Below are 20,917 nucleotides of genomic sequence, written 5' to 3' on the forward strand. Positions count from 1 at the left end.
GTAGTTATAATCTTCAAGTGAATGTTTGTATTTCGATTAGATTAATCTTCCAATCTACAACAGTAGATTGTTGATTAGATTGAGACAATAAAAAAAAAAGGATCAAATATATTCTATCTTTTATATAATTATTGCTTCTGGTGGATTTGACCGATTTAAGTCTCCTTACATTGTTATTTTCGTTTATTATTATTTTCAACTAATTAATTTTCAGTTTAGATTTTATTCGTTACTTTGAATCTTAATCGAGCTAAGTCAAAAATTTAGATTCAACGTTGTCTTTGTGAATCGACCCTTGCTTGCCAAGATTTTTGTATTTATTCTTATTCTATTTTGCACGTTAATCTGCGATGAACAAATAGTAGTCATAACTCTATGGTAAAAATTAAAATACTCCTTTCGGGCTCTTCATTTTAAAAAATTAGAAAAAAAGTGCGACTCGAAACTCAATAGGTAGCATACATTAATATCTTAATTCAAATGGTATAAAAACTTTCCATTGAGATAATCATAAAAAATGAAGTTTTAAATTATGCAAAATGCAATATATTTAAATGTCTCATTAATCATTGGGAGTCCTCTCACATGACAAGGAGTTAAAACTATAGAGAATTGTGACATTCAAAATATTCTATAGAAACCTCTATAGAGAATTTGCTCACAAAAGAAGGGGCATTCTTGATACAATGATGGTGGAAAATGAGTAGGGTTGGAAAATAAGTTTCTATTGTTTTGTTATATCTAAAAAATATTAGGGAAAAAATCTGAAGAGGAGGAAGAAGAAAAAGACGAAGGAGAGAGAGTAATGATGAAAAAGGTGGGGATGGTGGTGGAAAAGAAGACGATGAATAGAAGAGATTACAGTTTTTATTTGAAAAAATAAATGGAAGGTGGACTTTATTTTTCTATGGGTACATGTGAGAAAATGAAATCTAGCCTTTATTGAATTTTTGAAGGATAAAAATTCATTTTCTATGAAAATATGCAATCAAACACATTGAAAATACCATTTTCCATGACCAATCAAACACACCCTTATTGTGTTTCCTCTTCTTCTAGTTTAGGAGGATACCCTTAACCTTAGCACCACTATTAAAAAAAAAACTCTAGACATTATTTCCTTTTAAATAAATATCAATTTTTTAAATTTTAAAGTGCATTTTTCATAGGTGGAGGGATCACACAAAAAAGTGTAAGACTTTAGATATCAATTTATGTTTGATCTTTAAGCATTCGATTTTGGAAAAACCAGTGGCTAAAAACCACTATTTACACGTACATTATCATCCAAAGAATAGACATCATTTAAAAGTGATGTCTAAAGTCTTTTTTCTAGTAGTTGCCTTTCATCATCTACCCCATTTCCTTGAATACCCGTCAACTTCAAACCCCTTAAACTTTATTATCTTTTCTCTTTTAAACCCTTTTAACCCCAAAAAGGATGGCCATGCAGTAAGCACACAACCATCCTCTAGTGTATAATAAAATACAATGGTGGACCCTACTCTCTTTATTCCTCACATAAAAATGGGTTGAGATTTAATCTTCCTATGAATCCTAAGGATAACTTTTAACTATATTGTATTTCATTTTTTTCTTCCTTTTCAAGAATGCCCTTCTAACTTCATTTTCTTTCCTCTTCTACATCCCTTTCCAAGAAAACCTTTTGAAAATTATTATTTCCATTCTGTTCATTTTCTTCCTTTTAAAGAATACCTATTTCCAAGAATACCTAATCAACTTTATTGTCTTTCCTTTACTACTCCTTCAACTTTATTACCTTAACTCTTCTACCTCCCTAACCCCAAAGAGGATGTTCATATTAGAGGCACAGAAAAACTCAATAGCATATATAAGTCTTATTGCAAAAAAGTTGACATTATAAAACTCTTGGACAATATGACTGATTTTATAGGTACATCAAACAATACCTTGATAATACAAAATTTAGTGCATGACACATCATAACTTCTTAAAAATTAATCATACAAGATCTTATAGTGTAGACACCCCATTTTTGTACTCGTCTGATTAATCAATTCGTCAACCCGATTGCAACGGTTCTCAATGATGGATGATTATTCCAATGCTGTATTTTGTTACTAGATGTGTTTTAGAAATTCGGATGAGGTATCTCAAATTAACGAAACTTTAGAAACCACGCTACGCTAGGAAAAATATAATCTCAAAAGCCTAGAAATCATCATCTTACAGACAAAAAGAAGCTTCACGGTAAAAATCATTAAAAAATGATCAAATTACCAAAATACCCATAACATTAAAATATCCCTAGAGCCTACAGTACACTTAGGAAAATCCATTCAAACACATAAAACAACAAATTGAAACCAAATAAATTATTTCACCAATTTTCACAGAATTCGACAAAATTACGAAAATGCCCCTCATAAAGTTCACGATTATTTCTCACAAAAAAACTTCATAAATGATAAAAACCAATATTTCTATTGAATTCCTTATGAAAAACCGATTTCAAAACATTATGGAACATTGAAAAATGACTTAAAACGCAAAAACTCCTCTCCGATAGCAAAACGATAATTTTACTATTTTAATAATTAAAAATTCTGAAATTAATAAATAAAAAAATTAAATAATGTAAAGTGAAACATTAATAAAATTAATTTAAAATTTTGAACAAAAAAATCGATCAATTAGGCTCTCAGGCAAAATTGTTGATGGTTGCCCAAATATTTATTAAAGGACCCCTCCATCTAGGGACCCAAAGAATTAAAGATATAATAAAGGGGGTTTCTCCAAAATCTTAAATTCAATTTTAAAGTCAATCAAGTAAAACTAAAGTCAAGATATTAAAATCAATCAAGTAAGACTAAAGTCAAAATCTTAAAGTCAATCAAGTGAGACTAAAAGTCAAAACCCTAATACAATCCTAATTAAATGATAACTCTATTTAAAACAATCCTAATTAAATAATAACTCTAGTTAAAACAATTCTAATTGAAATATAACTCTACCTAAAACAATTATAATCAAACAATAACTCTCTCTAAAAGAATTATAATTAAACATTAACTCTATCTAAAAGGCACTTAAAAAAATCTATAAATAGGGGTCCCTACAACCTATTTTCGTATAAAAAAAATAATACATAGAAAAAGTAGGTCAAAAAGCTTCCCTAGCCTCCTATAAACATTGATTTTGAAGTCCCAACTTCTTATCTATCATCCATACCCCAACTTTAGCTCAAAACACACTTAGAAACCCTTCCAAAACACCCAAAAAATCCATAAAAAAAATTAGAAAAATTCAGAAAGAGATACTTTATTTTGAAAATTCGAAACGAATCCGGTGACAGAACGAAGTGAGGAGTGCTGTACGAAGAACTATTCTACCAAATCTGAGGGAACAAGACCGTTGTCTTTGTAAAGTAAATATTTATTTATTTTTTAATTTATTTGATTAGGTTTTTTTAGCAATGTAATTTATTTGGGAATTAGTAGAGACCGGCGTTTGCCGGGCGGGGTTGGTGCCTAACACCTTCCAACACCGTAATGTGATCCCCGGATCTAGTATTTTTTGTAGTAGATTAGTTGATTTATCCATTTAGAGTCAAAGTCTGGTTCCTAGATCGTAATAAATAGGTAGCGACTCCCAAACATCAAAGGTCAAAAACGGATCCGAGCACCCCGCGGATTGAGGGCGCTTTCTATAGAGCTTGAATAAATTTACATTAGCAAGATACAAATAAAGTTATCAATACCTCCTGGTCATTCCCATAATTCTAAACAAGATCTTTTCAACATATTATGTTTCAAGAGAATATGTACGTAAGATTAATTATCAACCACTGTAATTGAGCATTCAATGTTAGATATATATAATTTCTCAATAAATGATTTCACACAAAAGTCACAAGCGTGCATGGCATATCACTTTCTTGATAAGCTCTCCAAGACATAGACCAAGTGTTTGAAATCCCATGAAGCAATGAATTCCTTGGGACCACATTCTAGGGTTCGATTTGCTCTCAACTCAATCAATTGCACATAGAACTTTCCAAGGGACCGTACATGTGACCATAGGATTAATCTCACAAGAGAGTGGGGATACTTATGATAAGAAGAAAAGAACGTGTATGATACGCCACTTCAATCTTGTTTCTTAGGTAAAATGCCAATTGATATGTCTTTTTCTCATAAAACTCTTTTCCCCAGACATTTAAAAACAGATGGCCAACTCAACTAGCCCTATATCCCGACCTAACAAGCATCAATGCAAGTACCTCAATCTTGGATCTTATTGTGACACGTGTATGAACAGAGATAAAATGGGTGGCAAATAAAAGTTCAAGTGAATGCCCAAACGTAGCTGAAATAATTGGTATTACTCTTCCCATCCCAACCCTCTTGCTTTATGTACTAGAAAAGTTGTGGTGGACAGCTCTGTGAAGCTAATTTATGCATTCTCGTTAAGTAGGTGGGACTCTATCAATAGAATTTACGAAGGAAAAATTACTTAATGGACCCTGATGAAGGAATTTCATTTTAAACAACACTTGACTTTTTCGCGTAACTTGATAGTTTATTGAGTAAGCTTTGTCATTCTTAATGCCCCCTCACCCGCTTTCTATTGGCGAGATCCATGACTTAAATTGTCAAGATCGGCAATTCTAATCATTGAGATCAATATATGTTCCGATAGTCGAGATTGACCTTTCACAACCATTACGATCAACAATACAAATCATCAATCTTGTCCTTTGAACTTGATTCATTGAGATAAAATTTTCAAATTGTCAAGATCAACGACTTGAAAGTTGATCTTGATGATTTGAATCGTCAATCTCCATGATTTGAGTTTGACGTTTTATCAGGATGAAGGAGCATTAAGAAAGAATTTTTTTACTAATCTGAGTTGCCAGTATACCATGCCAAAAGTTAGAGTGCATTTAAAAGGATGTCCCAACTGCAGGGTCTATGAAGTAATTGTCCCATTTACAATCACTTTTTTCTGGTTGAGATTTCAGTCAGGGAAGCATAGCTCTAGATCTCGGACAAGTTGAGACCTTAACATCGCAATAATCTCTCTCTCTCTCATTGATACAAATTAAACTGCTGTGATTAGTATGACAGCCGTTTGACATGTGACTAAAAAGATAAAATTTCTCTCTTACTAACAATGAAAAAAGGAAATTTTATTGGCATCATCTTGTGACATTTAAAAACATGATTGGATGTCATGGGATTATAGAGGATGAAATTGTATGAACTTTAAAAAATGAAAATTAAAAATTAAAAATTAAAAAAATTCACCATTGACTTTTAATTTTAAAATTGGATGCTCAGTAGCCATCCAATTAACACTTTGATAAATCAGAATTTTTTATTATTTATTTTAATCTGAGTTTTTTCACGAAATCTAGAAGGTTGTCCAATGTGGTAATCCATGTGGGTTCAACAAATCCTTTCTAAGATTTGAAATCTTAAACTTTAAATGTTTGGAAAGAAGACGTGAAAAACTTCTTGCTCATAAAAATCTGAGATCCACCGATCACATTTACCCACATGTATTGAATGACTTTCCTAATTTATAAAAGTATCCGTCTTAGTTACAAAACTACCCTTCTATGCTCGACGTGGCAAGCACTGAATAGTCTGTGAGCATTGCAACCATAAGTCCTTTTCTAATTTATAAAAGTATCCTTCTTAGTTACAAAACTACCCTTATATGCTTGATGTGGCAAGCATTGAATAGTTTGTGAGCGTTGTGCCCATAAGTCCTTTGCCCAAAAATTTAATTTTTTTAGAATTCAAATCATAAATAAGGTCTTTGGGCCGTATGAATAGAAGTAGGCGTTTGGATAGGAATTCCTTAGCTACTTCTGACTCTTGCAGGGAGTTAGAAGTCGTTTGGATGAACAGTTACCTTCGAAGAGTTACTCCGCGCAAGAGCAAGAAATTACTCTTTGTGAAGAAGTCGAAAAAACCTATATCTCAAAACTCATCTTGCGGGGAGTCAAAATCTAATGGTTCGTTTGACCAAAATACCCTTAACTTTATTAATTTTCTATGAAAATATTCCTAATTCATTTGCCCTTAAATCAAACGAAAGAAACCTTTATTAATATTAAATTTTTTTTTTAAATTTTGAGTCTAATGGATTTAAACACATTATATTAATATTTTATATTTAAAATATTATATTATATTATATTATTTAATATTTATAGTTAAACACATTATATTAATATTTAATATTTAAAATATTATATTATATTATATTAATATTTATAGTTAAAATGTCAAAAACAATATAGTTTGAAGGCATATTATGACACTAAAAGACAGTCTGTCAAATTTTTTTTAATATTATGTCATATTATGTTAAAAACAGTCTGTCAATTTTTTTTTTAAATTTTTGAGTATAATGGATTTAAACACATTATATTAATATTTAATATTTAAAATATTATATTAATATTTATTATATTATATTATATTAATATTTATAGTTAAAATGTCAAAAAAACAATATAGTTTGAAGGCATATTATGACACTAAAAAATAGTCTGTCAATTTTTTTTTAATATTATGTCAAAAACAGTCTGTCAATTTTTTTTAAAAATTTTGAGTATAATGGATTTAAATATATTATATTAATATTTAATATTTATAGTTAAAATGTCAAAAACAGTATAGTTTGAAGGCATATTATGACACTAAAAGACAAAAAACAGTAACTGATATAATATAAGGATATTTTGGTCTTTTTTCTAGAAGTCATGAGAAATCAGTATGGTTTCCAAACAGACTTCCAGCACAAAAGTACTTTTGTCAGTACTTCACAGAATTGATTGTCAAACGTCTTTTCTGTACAGAATTACTTTTTTAGTTCCTCCACAGAGTAGTTCTGCTCATGTTCTTTGGAACAGTAGTTCTATTCCTGGTATCCAAATAGGCCCGAAACTTTGGCAATCTAACACCTCAAATTTTTAGATTTGATGAAAAAATTTACATTAAAAAAAGAATTGTACGAAAAAAGTTTTTCAAGCTTGATCCTTGAAATTGGATGGCTATTGAACACTCGTACAAAATTAAAATTCAATGGTGAAAAATAACTTTTGTTTTTGAATTTTTTTTTAATTCATAGAATTTCATCATCTACAACCCATGCTACAAGTTGACTAGACCAGGATATATGTATATTTTTTTCCACTCAGGACAGGAGAGAGAAATTCTCTCTTTATTACCTACGTCATTTGTGGCTATCGTGCCGTGAACAAATTTGCTCCCAGCGATGTTGTACAGTGGTTGATCAAAATGACTATAAAATCAGATTTGCAGTAACAAAGTAACTCTATATTTGTAGCTATCGTTGCATTGTTAAACATGCAGATGATGTTCCAATCACTAACGCTTCGTGTCTCTCCATTGGAGCCTCTCCACAAACAATATTCTAAGCATCGTATCCTCTTCACTGATTTCAACACCAAGAAGTACCCTTCAACTCTAGTGATATCGGCTTCAGCTCCGAAGAGAGAGAAGAATCCGAAGAAGAGAGTGGTTATTACTGGTATGGGTTTGGTTTCGGTTTTCGGAAACGATGTTGATGTCTACTATGATCGTCTACTCTCGGGTGAAAGTGGTATCACTTTCATTGATGGCTTTGATGCTTCCAAATTTCCCACCCACTTCGCTGCCCAGATTAGGAGATTCTCATCTGAAGGTTACATTTCTAACAAGTATGATCATCGCCTCGACAATACCCTCCGCTATTGCCTTGTTGCTGGCAAGAAGGCTATCGAAGATGCCGGCCTTGGCGGTGATAATTTCTCTAAGGTCGTTGTTTCTCCTAATTGGTTTCTTCAATTGCACTTACTATAGTTTCATTTTGGTGAAAGTGTTCATGCATGCATGATCATATAACTATTTTTGTTGTTGACGTGGTTTTTGTAGATACAATCGATGAATTGTAGATCAATTCATGATTTCAAATCCCGTCCGACGTCGAGATGATCACTTCCCTATGTCATCTTAGTATCGCTCAAGAACGAATGAGATATTCGATGTGAATTCTCTCTCACCTTGTCTTGTTCGACAACACATGCAATATTTTGAAATTCTCGGTCAAGTCCATAAAACTTGGCCAATTCAAATGGGTTTTTGCTTAAAATAGTTCATTTTTTTTATAATTTAAATATATGTTACCTAAATAAAGGTATGATAGAGCATCTTCTAATCCACCTGATAATATAAAAAAATTATAATTATTTTTGCATATTAATAAGTAATTGTAAACCGAGTTAAATGGTTTACGAGGACTCCAACAAGTCAAGCGGGTATCCATTGGGATGACAGACATAAAATACCGAGTTTTAAAATAAAATTCAAGTATTCTCGAAGAATTTTAGTATCTTGTCCACGTCATGGAGTCATTTGAATATGCCACCTGGCGTGTCCTTCACTTTGCCAAACATGGAAAGATGTCATTGTATTAGGTCGTTTTGGCGTACGCAATAATAACTGTTGCTTATTTTTATAAATGTGGATAAACCTCCCAGATAGCCCTACAGACTTACAGCATTTTTAATGAATTAGCCGTAAAGCCGGTGAGACAGATTTGTAGAGGATGAAATTGTAAGAACTTTAACAAAAAGAATTTTGAAAAAATATTATTTTTCACCGCTTAATTTTTCTTTTAAGTTTGGGAGTTCTCCAAAAATAGAAAAAAATTGATTTTTTTGAATCTAAGTTTTTCCTTGAAATCTACGCTGTTGTGTTGGATTGCCAATGTGGTAGTCCATGCGAGTCCAATAACATTTAGTAAGATTTCAAATCTTACTTAGGAAAATATTTTACTATTTTAATTTTGACTAAAGAGTTGCCTAAAATCTAATTAGGGTATATTTGAAAATTTCTATTTGACATTCTAATTAAGATTCTAATTGCTATGGGTTGTGATATGTTTATATAAGGGCAAGATTGGGAGTATCATTTTATCCAACGTGTTTGTAAACTAAGGTTAGAAATTTGGCATAGGCTGAATTTTGGTGAAGATGATCTCTGAATTTTGATCAAAAAATCAACCCAATCTATAAATTCTAACACCATCAAATGTGATTTACTAAAAAATGAATGATCCATAATTCTTCAACTTGTCAATTAGGGTTAGAAGTTTCGAAATGGGATAATTTTTTGTGAGGATAATTTTCTCACCATAGTGATCATCCTTACAAAAAATCGGCACATTCTGAAACTTCTATACCTGATTTACAAAACGTATTGGATTAAACATCGGATGAAACCTTGGGGCATAAAAAACATGATCCGATGCTAGGGGGATGTAGAGGACAAAAATCTAAGAACTTTGGTCATCTAATTTTTGTATAGAAAGATGTTTTTTTATTACTGTTATTTTTTCATAGGTGGAGATTTATAGTTTTGTATTAGGCTTTGGACACATTTTTTTATATTATAAATGTTACCTATTTAATAAATGTGTTGAGTTTGGGATTAAGTTTTTGACATGATTTATAAAAAGGGTCGTTTTTTCACAATTTATTAAAATTAAAATGGTAAAAAAGTACTACTCTATAAAATAGGTAAGAAAATTGTCCTTTTTGAAGTGAAATATTTTAATTGAGGTTGGAACATTTCACTTAAAACAGAAAAATATTTACTCTTTTGTAAATTGGAATTCCTTGCTTAAAGTGAAATATTTTAATTCAAAAAATTGTAATTTATCCTATTCAGAATCAAAATAAATAGTGCACTGAAATGAGAATTTCAAAAAAATAAAAATAAAAAATCTTCCTTTTTGGCTACCTTCTTCCCTAGATTGGTCCTTGATTTAATCATGAACATGTTGTTCATGCTTCATTGATTCCTTATATGTGGACGTTTAGATGTCTTATTCTCATTACATTTTGGTTTATTAGTTGCAGATTGACAAAAAGCGAGCTGGTGTGATTATTGGAACAAGCATGGGTGGTATTAGCACGATTACTAATGGCATTCAGATTCTAAAAGAGAAGGGTTTTAGAAAACTAACTCCATTTGTTGTTCCTAATTCCATACCAAACATGTGCTCCGCGTTTCTTGCAATTGAACTTGGTTTAATGGGACCAACCTATTCAATTTCAACTGCATGTGCTACCTCCAATTATTGTTTCTATGCTGCTGCAAATCATATTCGTGGAGGTGAGGCTGATTTGATGATTGCTGGTGCAACCGAAGCTCCAATCATTCCTGTTACCTTAGGGGGTTTTAATGCTTGTAAAGCTTTATCAATGAGAAATGATGATCCACAAATAGCATCAAGGCCATGGGACAAAGACCGAGATGGCTTTGTTATAGGTGAAGGTTCGGGAATATTGGTATGTCAAGAGGATACTTTTGTGGGGAGATACCAAATCGGATGAAAATTCTAAAAATGATAGACCATTCATTTAATTCAAAAAACTATAAATTACCCTTTATAGAATTAAATCATTTACGTAAGTGGGGGAAAAATTTACTGTTTTATAGAGCATATTTTTTTTTCAACCATTTATAAATTAAAAAGGAAAAAAATTAGTGGATTATAAAACATTAAAAATTCCCACTTATGTAAAATATTTGAATTTTTTGAAATGGTAATTTAACATCTTTTAAATTAATTTGAATAGTCTATTGTTTTGGAAAATTTTCAATTTTCAGCACTCGTTTTGATAAATCAACCTGTTTTCTTTATACAAGGAGGATGAAATTTATGATTTGTTCCTTATTTTTTTGATTAATTCATAGAACTTTGAAATTTTTTGTGGATTATACAAAGGATGTTATTGATAATAAGATTCTTCCCAAAATCCATCATCAAGCTCCCTAAAATCCCCATCTTGTTCTTTAGATTTGAAGGTTCAATAAGATAAAATTTTGAGGTTTGAAGGGTATAGATATTAGGGACAACGACTGTAAAGATATATTTTTTGAAAATATATACCAAAAACTCCCTTCTCAAAAAACATAGACTATTTAATATCCTTTTTATCAAATATTAATCTAAAAGGGATTTTTGAAGAGAAAATACCGTAATCACCTTTTCAACGATTTTTGAGGTTTAAAATAGGAAGAATGACTTTGAAGGACTCTTTATTGAGAATATGTACCGAATGGTCCCTTAGTAAAGAATACGTACCATTTAAGTCTCACTTAATAAAATATCAGTCTATTAAGAATCTTTTGAAGGTTTTTTTAAGAAAAATACCTAAAATATCCTTTTAACAACTTTACAAAGTGTTTAATCTAAAAGTACAGGATGTCAAATAAAAAACTTAACCAATTTATTTAGTTGTTAATGTTTCTATGAAAAATAAAAAATAAATATTTTACTTACTAAAAACTATTCATAAATTCAATATAATTTTATTTGACTCATTTGTGTCAAATTGCTAATTTTTGAGTTGAATCAATTCGATGAACGTTCCAGTTGAGTTTTAAAATTATTGATATATTTTAATAAATCTAATATAGCTAAACCAAATCAGTTTGATGGTGATCATACTCATCTCCATCATCATCATTGTTGTAGTCATCGTCGTCGTCATCATCATCTAAGTGATTTAAAGATTACTAATTTTGGTAAGAGATATGTATGTCATCTTATTTTATTTAGTCTAAGAAGATCAACACTTTCATGAACATTTATATTTTAGTTACTTGGATATATTAATAATTTATTAATAAATATTTAACAAAAAATATAGCGATATAAATATGTTGTACTTATTGTCTTGTTTGACACTATTGTTCTCATTCCCAAAAAGAATATAGTTGTTTTCGGTTATCAGACACTCTTTTACCATCACCAATATATAACAAAACGCTACTTAATTATCTTGTTTCCATACCACATGTGGGATTATATTTGATGATTTATAAGTGTGTTTTATGTCTATTTTATCATTTTATTAGTTTCGATGGTTTTTTTTACTAAATATTCCATGCTTTCTATGAAAATTGTATGTATTTTCAAACTGCACGAAATATTTTCATATCCAAGTTGGTCAAAATAGACATTGAAACCTAAATTTAATACTTTTATTTGAGTTCTAGTCTGTATTATAGTATTCTATTATGACATATGTCCACAAAATGTATTGAAATATTTTGATTTTCTCAAGAGTTGACATGAAATTTAGTTTATATAGTGTCTTTTTACATATATATTTATGAGGAAATCAGTGTTAATTTTACAAAATATTATGATGAATAGGGAATTTCGATCGGAATTATTAAATCCAATAATAATTATTAATACAAATTATAATAAGTTATATGTCAACTTATTTTTTTGTACTATAATCATATATGTATAAACATCCAATAATCCATGTTTTAATTAATTTAATCTATTAGTAATTATTTATTTATGTACATATTTAAAAAAAATTAAAGTATAGTAGTTGAAGGGGTCAGGATCCGTAGATAACATTCTAGACAATGTTCTAGACAACATGTTTTGTCTTACATGGGTAAAAAGTTTCAGAATGGGCTGATTTTTTGTGAGAATGATCTTTATGCTGAGTGTATCATCTTTGCAAAAAATCAGCTCATTCCAAAATTGTTTGGCCATATAAGACAAAATGTTATCTATGAAACGTTGTCCTAATTTAAGAGTTTTACATACAAAGGTATATGTGGCTAATATGGCTTATTATTTTCATTTTCATATAGAATATTATTTTTCTCTTCACTTCTGGGACTCAAATATTTTCTTGTATGATTACTAGAAGTTGTTAAATTTTATTTTCACACTTCATATGATTATTTATTATATTTCTTATGGCTCACATGCATTTCGATCATTTCTGTTGTTTCAATATTTTCAAGAAAATTATATTTATTTTCATATTGATTAAAATACTTGTACAAAAAATTTCATTAACAAACTAACCAAAATAGACATCGCAATCGAAATTTAATATCTTGGGCCGTATATATTTGTACCAAATTTAATACAACCCATTGACTCCCAAGTCCAACAATGACATTTATGATTTCATAAGCCTAGAAGCGATTGCAATTTTAATTCATTTCATTTTAATTAATGTCTAATCTTTATTTTAAAACAGAATTAAAAATTTTCTTTTATATGGATGTTGTTACATAATGAAAGTCTTCTACTTTGTTCTATATAAAGATTCAACAATTCTGTTGATAGGTATTGGAGAGCTTAGAGCATGCGATGAATCGTGGTGCACACATTTTTGCCGAGTACTTAGGAGGTTCAATTAACTGTGATGCTTACAATATAAGCAACCCCAGAGCTGATGGACTTGGTTTAGTATCATGTATTGAACGAAGTCTTGAAAATGCCGGCATATCACCAGAAGAGGTACTTTTTTTTTTTGCGGTGTATTTTAACCAAATTTCTTATGTGCTTATGCACATCATTTTTTACATTTAAATATTGTTTTTAACTATTATAAATCTATTATGATGGAAGGTGCCACTTAGTTAAGTGGTAAAAGCTTGAGGAGAGTTGATACCCATGACCTAGGTTCAAATCCTGTTAAATTCATCTTTACCTCCATCAACCACTAAACCCTTGCTTGCCTAACAGAAAAATAAATGTATATCTAATATGATGGAGGAGTAGGACAACTATGTAATGTAATTTTTCAGATTCTTTATTTTTATATATTTTTTGTTACTATTGTTCATAATATAATTAGCAACAACTTAAATAGTGTAGTATCAAAATCCTTAGTTCAGGACATGTAGTGATATAGTGAAATCATCGAGAGTCTAAGATCGATCCATGGGGATTAAATCAAAAGTGAACAAAAATTAATGGAAAAGAAAAGGAAAAAAAAAAAAAATCTAAATTTTGGATTTTGAAAATAAAGCGAGAATAAATTTAAAACCAAGAACAATAATAGAAAAATGGTTAAGGAATTGAAAATCTACCATGAGAGAATTGTAAAATTTATTTATTTGACCAATTTTTATCTAAACTTAAATTGAACAATGGTTTGTTATAATTGGAATATTTGGTAATGAAATTTAGAAATAATAATCCAAAAATATGTGTTTGATTATCTAAAAATTGCATGTAGCACGTTGTTAAATTAACACAAGAAGTTTAAGCATTTGATGTAACCGAAGTTCAGACCAAATCAAAGAATTTTATAGTTAAATAATAATAATCCTAATTAAAATACTTAGTGAATTAAAAAAACCAAAACAATTTTACCTCCATGTTTTTATCAAATAAAATCAAACTTACTATTCGTCATGGGTTCTCATCTAATTTTGACTAAAAGTTTAGCTAATCATCTCTGAAAAATCCAAGAAAATAATTGATTAATCAATCCTTGAAATCTAGATTGAAAAAAAATTAAAAATAGAGAAAAGAGGAGATCAAGGAGAAAAACAATAGAAGAGATGAAGAAAATGAAAAACTAGGGATAAAAGTAACACTACGTGAAAATTGGAAAATTCGACATAAAAAATTGATGGGTCAAGGCCCACGAATTTTAGAAACTAAATTTTGACAGTCTAGGACTGTCGAAGTTCTTGAAGTTCCTAAATTTGACTGCTTAGAGCTATCTTATTTCTCTCATCCTTCATTAATTTGACAGTTTCGACCCGTCAAAAAAAAATGACAATAAAAAATTTAACACCAATTTGACCTCTTAGTTCGTCGAATTTTATGAAATTTAATAGCCCAAGGTCGTCAAATTTGGGCTTTCTTCACATTGTGTAAAGAGTCTCAGAAAAGTTGTTAGAGAGAATTAATTAGGGAAAAAGAACAATTAAATACAAAGAAAGTGAACATACAACATAAAAGAAAAGGAAGTGAGAGAAAAAAAGATGTGAGTTACGTCGGAAAGAAAGAGTTTCTCTCTTTTCTTAGTCCTTCCTTCTTTTTCTTAATCTTTTTAAGCTCTTCCTTTTTTGTCGTATTTTCCAAGAATGTTCTTGCTTCATTATTTTAGTTATCAATCTATTATATATATTTTTTTAATCTTTTTTTCAAGAATTCCCTTCCTTTATTGTCTTCTTAACATTGGGCTTTAATTGATTTCCTTCCGAAACATCAGCCTTAACAGCTATAAAATAAAAATTAAAAAAATTAGGCTTATATCACCTAAAGAAGATTTAGCATGCCTTTTCTATGGAAATGTAGATGATGCAAAACTAATGTCTTCAAATTGTTAATTGAAAGTTGATGTAACAACCTAAAAATTAAGAAGGGTAGAGAATATGTAAGTTGATATTTTCATAGCTAGTCCTGAGCTAATATGATTTTGCCATTTATTAAAAAAGATGATTATTGTGCGAGGTATCAGAATTTTTGCTGGTAAAAATAAAGAAATTGATAAAATTATTAATCAAAGTTATGTATTTAAATACGATTTTGAAACCAAAGGTTCTAGAATTCACTTATGCAAATTTTAGAAAATCAAAGGAATATAAGTGTAAATTCACTACAAAAGTTTATATATATAGACAATAAAATTTATTTGTGTTTAGTAGAGCCATATAACTCAATTGGTACATATTGCAAAGCAACTTTTAGGTCGTAAGTTCAACTCCAACTTACCCATCAAAAATCAAAATAATTTATCCATGTATGAGAATATTTCAAAATCTTATCTAATTATATTATTTCACCAAAATATTTACCTATGTTTTCTCCTCTATTGATTATTTTATCCGTTTTTTTATTAACGAATATTGTAATCAATTCGTAAAAGATAAGCTACTATAATGCATATTGTAATTTTCTTTAGAGTTGTGCTAGGGTGACATTGGATTTACTGTGGTTTTTTACATTTCTGACGTGGAGGTGCGCACATAACCGTAGATGTTGTTTCCTCGTGATATGAGTAACACATCTATGGTAATGTAAGCACCTTCACGTAAGAAATGTAAAAAATGCAGTAAATCCAATGTCACTCAAGCATTAATGTTTTCCATATCATTATCTAAGTTCCTATGACTTGAGTTTTTGTATTATCAAATATAAAATGTTAAGCCTATCAACTTGTATAGTATTTACTTTCGTGTCGATGTTCAATTTTTTGAATTATTGAACCACTTTTGACAAGTTATTTGGTGCTATATTTTCACAACTTAGGTTCAATACCCGTTGACAACCACTAACCCCCTACTTGCCTAGCAAAAAAAAGGACTAATGATCAAAAGATATTTTTGAAAATGTGAAATGAGATGGATTACAAATTGTTGATAAAAAAAACTTGTTGTCCAAATCGTTTCATGGATGGAGAACTACGAGATATAAAGTAGATTTTGTTCAAACACATGAGAATCAAAATGCAATTAACGAAACTGAGTAGGTATATATTGTTTGTTCTATATTTGGAATGATGTTATCTTGAAATTCAAAAGATATTTTTTTTTCCCAGGTTAACTATATAAATGCACATGCAACTTCGAGTATTGTTGGTGACCTAGCTGAGGTGAATGCTATAAAAAAGGTGTTTAAGAAAATGTCAGATATTAAAGTCAATTCAACCAAGGTCTCTTTCTCTCTCTCTCTCTCTCTCTCTCTCTCTCTCTCTCTCTCTCTCATATATGGGAATATTAACGTCCAAGACCTCATGGGGACGTTAGCATTTTTCATAATTTTTTTTTTCTTTCAATAATACCCATGTCCATTTTGTCTTTTAGTGAAAAAAGAAAAATATATGTCAGTCTTTTACATAATAAATGATTATCGTTTACATAATAAATGTGAATGACATTTTAAATGCTTTGGCAATTAATGCCAGCATAATAATTCATTTATTAAGGGTATAATAAATGTATTTATTAAATAGCCCACATGGGGAGATCACATTCTTGAGATGATGTTTTGTGAGGATGATTTCTATGGTGAGAAGATCATCCCCCAAAAAATCAGCCCAATCTGAAACTTCCGATCCCATCAAAATTTAGTGGTCTATAAAGTTGAAGAATTATGGACCGTCAATTTTTAATGTTAATTTGTATACCATTTTGAACGAGCTGAGAAGTTTCAGAATGTGATGATATATACATAACGGTGTCAAAAGTAGTTTATAATTGACGGTCCATGATTCTTCAACTTGTAAATTGTAACAAGAAGTTTCAGAATGGGCTGATTTTTTGTGAGGATGATCTCCTAATTAACCATATAGATAATCCTCACAAAAAATTCAGTTTATTTCCGAAACTTATAACCTATATATTAAAAATGTTTGGCTCTCTTTAGGGCCTCCGAATGCTCCTCATGAGGTCTTGGACATTAGCATTCCCCATATATATATATATATTGGGGCCAAAATTTGTCTTATATGGGTTAAAAGCTTTAGATTGAGTTGATTTTTTTTTAAAGATGATCTCTATAGTGAGGAGATCATCATCACAAACACTCGTCACTTTCTAAAACTTTTAACACCATCAAAAGTGATTTACAAATAAATGATAAAAATCGATGATCCATAATTCTTGAACTTTGTAAATCACTTTTGATGGGGATAGAAGTTTCAAATTGGGCTGAATTTTGGTGATGATGATCTCCTCACCATAGAGATCGTCGAAAAAAAAATTAGCCCAATCCGAAACTTTTAACTCATATAAGACAAATTTTGGTTCTCAACGTGGTTTCCCTAATGTGGGTTGTTGAACGTGTCCCTATATATAAATATAAACACAATGATAGATCTCAATTTTTTTATGTTATAAATATAGAGGGATTGAGCTTAAATCTCACTATAAATCTTGATGATAACTTTTTTACTTTATTGTCTCCCATCTTTTCTTCCTTTTTACGCATCTTTTTTCACCTTTGTTGCATATCCTCTTCTACCTCCCTTAACCCCAAAAAGGATGCTCGTGCCAGTAGGCACAAGTAAACTCATAAAGAGGTGTTGGAATTTAATTTCATTACGAATCTCCATAAAAAAATTAACTTTATTATCTCTCTTCTTTTAGTTTTCAATATTACCATTCCAAATTAATTATTTTTTCTCTCTTATTCCTTTAACTTCAAAGAAGATGCATGTGCCTACTGCACGTGCGAGTGTGTGTGTGTGTGTGTGTGTGTGTGTGTAGGGGAATGCTAGTTTTCAAAGATCACATGATGACGTTAGCAATGTCCACCACATTCATTTTTCAATAATATCCTTATCCATTTTTTTTTTACTGAAAAATTCTAGGTATGTTGGTCTTTTACATAATAAATATATTTATTATCTTGACATTTATTGTCAAAGCAATTACTGCAAATAAGACATTTATATTCAAAGACTAAAATGCTTTTTGCATTTATTATTTAAAAGACAAACATTTGTTATGCAATGAAGGACTCCATTGTCATTGCCAGGTGAGGAGCTAGTAAGGATATTGTTGGGGAGGGAGGAGAATCTCCCACATTCAAGTTTTTGGTGATTTTAGATTACCCTTGCATCTTTGTCTTAATTTAAAATGATTCTATGTTTTCAACTAATGACATGCCTCCTTTGACCCTATTGCTCCCCTCCCTCCAATTTTTACCCCCTCTTGCTTTAATTCTTTTGATTAATTAGATACCCCTTTACACTATGATGAATATTTGAGATGCCCCGAAACTTTGTTTTCAAACTGATGACATGGCCCATTCAACATGTTTTGTCTTTTATAGACTAACTGAAAATGATCTAAATAACTTCATTTGCAATTGGCATCCAAATTTTTTATTTTTTTCCCCTAAAGTTAGTCATCTCCAAGTATTTCAATTCCTCAACCTCTATAAAAAATTAATTTTAATCTATTTAACTCCATCTAAAATCTATCATTTTGAACATTGTCATAAACCCTTCTATAAAACCTTAGAACTTTTTAGCAAAAATCTCATCATCTTCTACTTCAAAAATCCTACCTTATTTTTCCAAGAGGTTGAAGATATCTGATTTCGGGAAGAGATCTAATTTGAAAGGTTTTTTTATTTTAGGTTAAGAGGGAAATGAAGTCATCTAATTTTTTTTCTATAGATAAGACTGAGGTCGAGGGGGCATGTAGGCATGTTGGTAGATATTTGAGATAGCCTCCTATGCTTTTAAACTGGTGACATTGCCCCTTGACTTGGGGCTTATCTCCGACACTAATGAGAAATCACCTAAATACCATTTTTTTCAACTTCTAACTAAAAACCTTGAATATATTCCCCAAATTAAACCATTTATCCTCAAGCTCTTCAATCTTACAATTAAATGTACTTTTCCTCCCATAAAAAAATCTTGGCTTTCCCTTGGTCATTGTGTAATTTTTTTTATAAATATAAATATTACACAACCTCAAATAAGCTATATATATATATATATATAATGAAAATGTCCTCTTATAATGACAATAAGAAAAAAATAAGGTATATATATATATAAAAGGTATTGGACATTGCTAACATCCAACTTACATTATGGATATATAAAGTATACGAATTCTAACAACAATTTTTTCCCCTTCTTGAATCTCCTTTCTTTTGTTGTTGTTGTTGTTGTTAATGTTGTCTTTAGTCTATGATCGGACATTGCCTCGGTGCAGCTGGGGGTTTAGAAGCCATTGCTACAATTAAGGCCATAACTACAGGGTGGTTGCATCCAACCATTAACCAATTTGTATGTACTTCTTCCAATAGTTCTTTTAAAACTGGTGAATGAAGTTAAAGAACATTTTTTAGGGGATTCCCATAAAGGGGATTTTTTTTTTTTTAAATTTATGTATTATTCATTTTAATTTCGAAAATGATAAATTACCATTTTTGATAAAAAAAAATATATATTTCAATTAAAGTGAAGGAAAACTTTTCTTGCAACTAATTTTTCCCCACTTTAATTTTAGTAAATAGTTAGAAAATTCGCTCGACAAAATTAATGATAAGCCTTGTATCCCTTTTAAGTAAAATAGTTTAATTTAAAAAAATAATTTACCATTTTTGAAATTAAAATGACTAGTGCGCTGAAGTGGGAATTTCACAATTTTCAGCACTATTTGAGTAAATTAACCTTTTCAAAATTATTTTTATAAGATTTTTCATTTTTATAGATTTCAATTTCAATATTGGATAGCTTCAACTATTTGCCAAACTGATTTATCCTTCTTTTTATCATAACTGTAGAATCTGGAGCCTTCAGTTACGTTCGATACTATCCCAAACAAAAAAAAGCATCATGAAGTCAATGTTGGTGAGATGTGGACCCTTCCTTTCAAATTTTTTGAAAACCAAAAAAAAAAATCTGACTTATTTATTATCTTTTGTTATTTGCAGCCATTTCAAATTCTGTTGGGTTTGGAGGGCAGAATTCTGTCTTGGTTTTTTCAGCATTTAAATTATGATTTATCAAGTTGTCAATAATTATCAAAGAACAACAAACTAGCTCTTCCCAAGATAGATTTCTTATAGAGGTTGTTCCATTATTTTATTTTCTAAGAGTTCATCACTGGCTTTTCAGGGTATCTATGTTGTTATATTTGCAGAACCAACCTTTAAAAAAAAACATCAAACATTAAATAAGATAAAGGGTAATTGTGTAATGTTGTTAAAGTGAGTGTAGGAGGGATTAAAACTTTAAGAAATAATATGCAAATGGTATATATATATATATATGAAAGAATATGCAAATGGTATATATATTGTTTGAAGTTTATGTTTGTAAAATACTGTGAACATTACAGACATGGATTTAGGAATTGATCTTAAACAAACAATAAAATAATCGAATCAAAAAGTAATAATTGTAAAATACCTGGATTTGCTTTTCCGATTATCCGCGAAGAATACTTTGATCTTGATCTGTGAAGAATAGGTGCACTATCCCAACTCTGCCTACACATTTGGTGATGGAAACCTCTATCTCAATAATAGAATAATCTTTATGTAGAGAAGGGGGAGGGGGGGGGGGGGGGGGACGACCACCTATTTATAAAAG

General features: G+C 30.0%; 1 protein-coding gene across 3 annotated transcripts; it reads left to right on the forward strand.

Moving 5' to 3' along the window:
* Positions 1 to 7,276: 7,276 nt before the first annotated feature.
* LOC147387903 (3-oxoacyl-[acyl-carrier-protein] synthase I, chloroplastic-like) lies at positions 7,277 to 20,427 on the forward strand. 3 transcript variants are annotated; one of them, XM_086421052.1, is made up of 7 exons: positions 7,277 to 7,820; positions 9,920 to 10,357; positions 13,183 to 13,356; positions 16,397 to 16,510; positions 19,505 to 19,606; positions 20,107 to 20,173; positions 20,257 to 20,427. In XM_086421052.1, exons 1-7 carry the CDS (start codon positions 7,371 to 7,373, stop codon positions 20,322 to 20,324), a joined length of 1,413 nt encoding a protein of 470 aa, XP_086277178.1. In that variant the 5' UTR covers positions 7,277 to 7,370; the 3' UTR covers positions 20,325 to 20,427. The 3 variants fall into 3 exon arrangements, 2 of the variants coding, with proteins under 2 accessions (XP_086277178.1, XP_086277179.1); XM_086421053.1 differs by having other exon boundaries at positions 7,281 to 7,820; positions 9,926 to 10,357; XR_015171324.1 differs by lacking the exon at positions 20,257 to 20,427 and having other exon boundaries at positions 19,533 to 19,606; positions 20,107 to 20,151.
* Positions 20,428 to 20,917: the final 490 nt, after the last annotated feature.

Source organism: Akebia trifoliata, chromosome 13, assembly GCF_017979445.1.
Source record: "Akebia trifoliata isolate Shusen 1 chromosome 13, ASM1797944v1, whole genome shotgun sequence".
Classification (NCBI taxonomy): Eukaryota; Viridiplantae; Streptophyta; class Magnoliopsida; order Ranunculales; family Lardizabalaceae; genus Akebia; species Akebia trifoliata.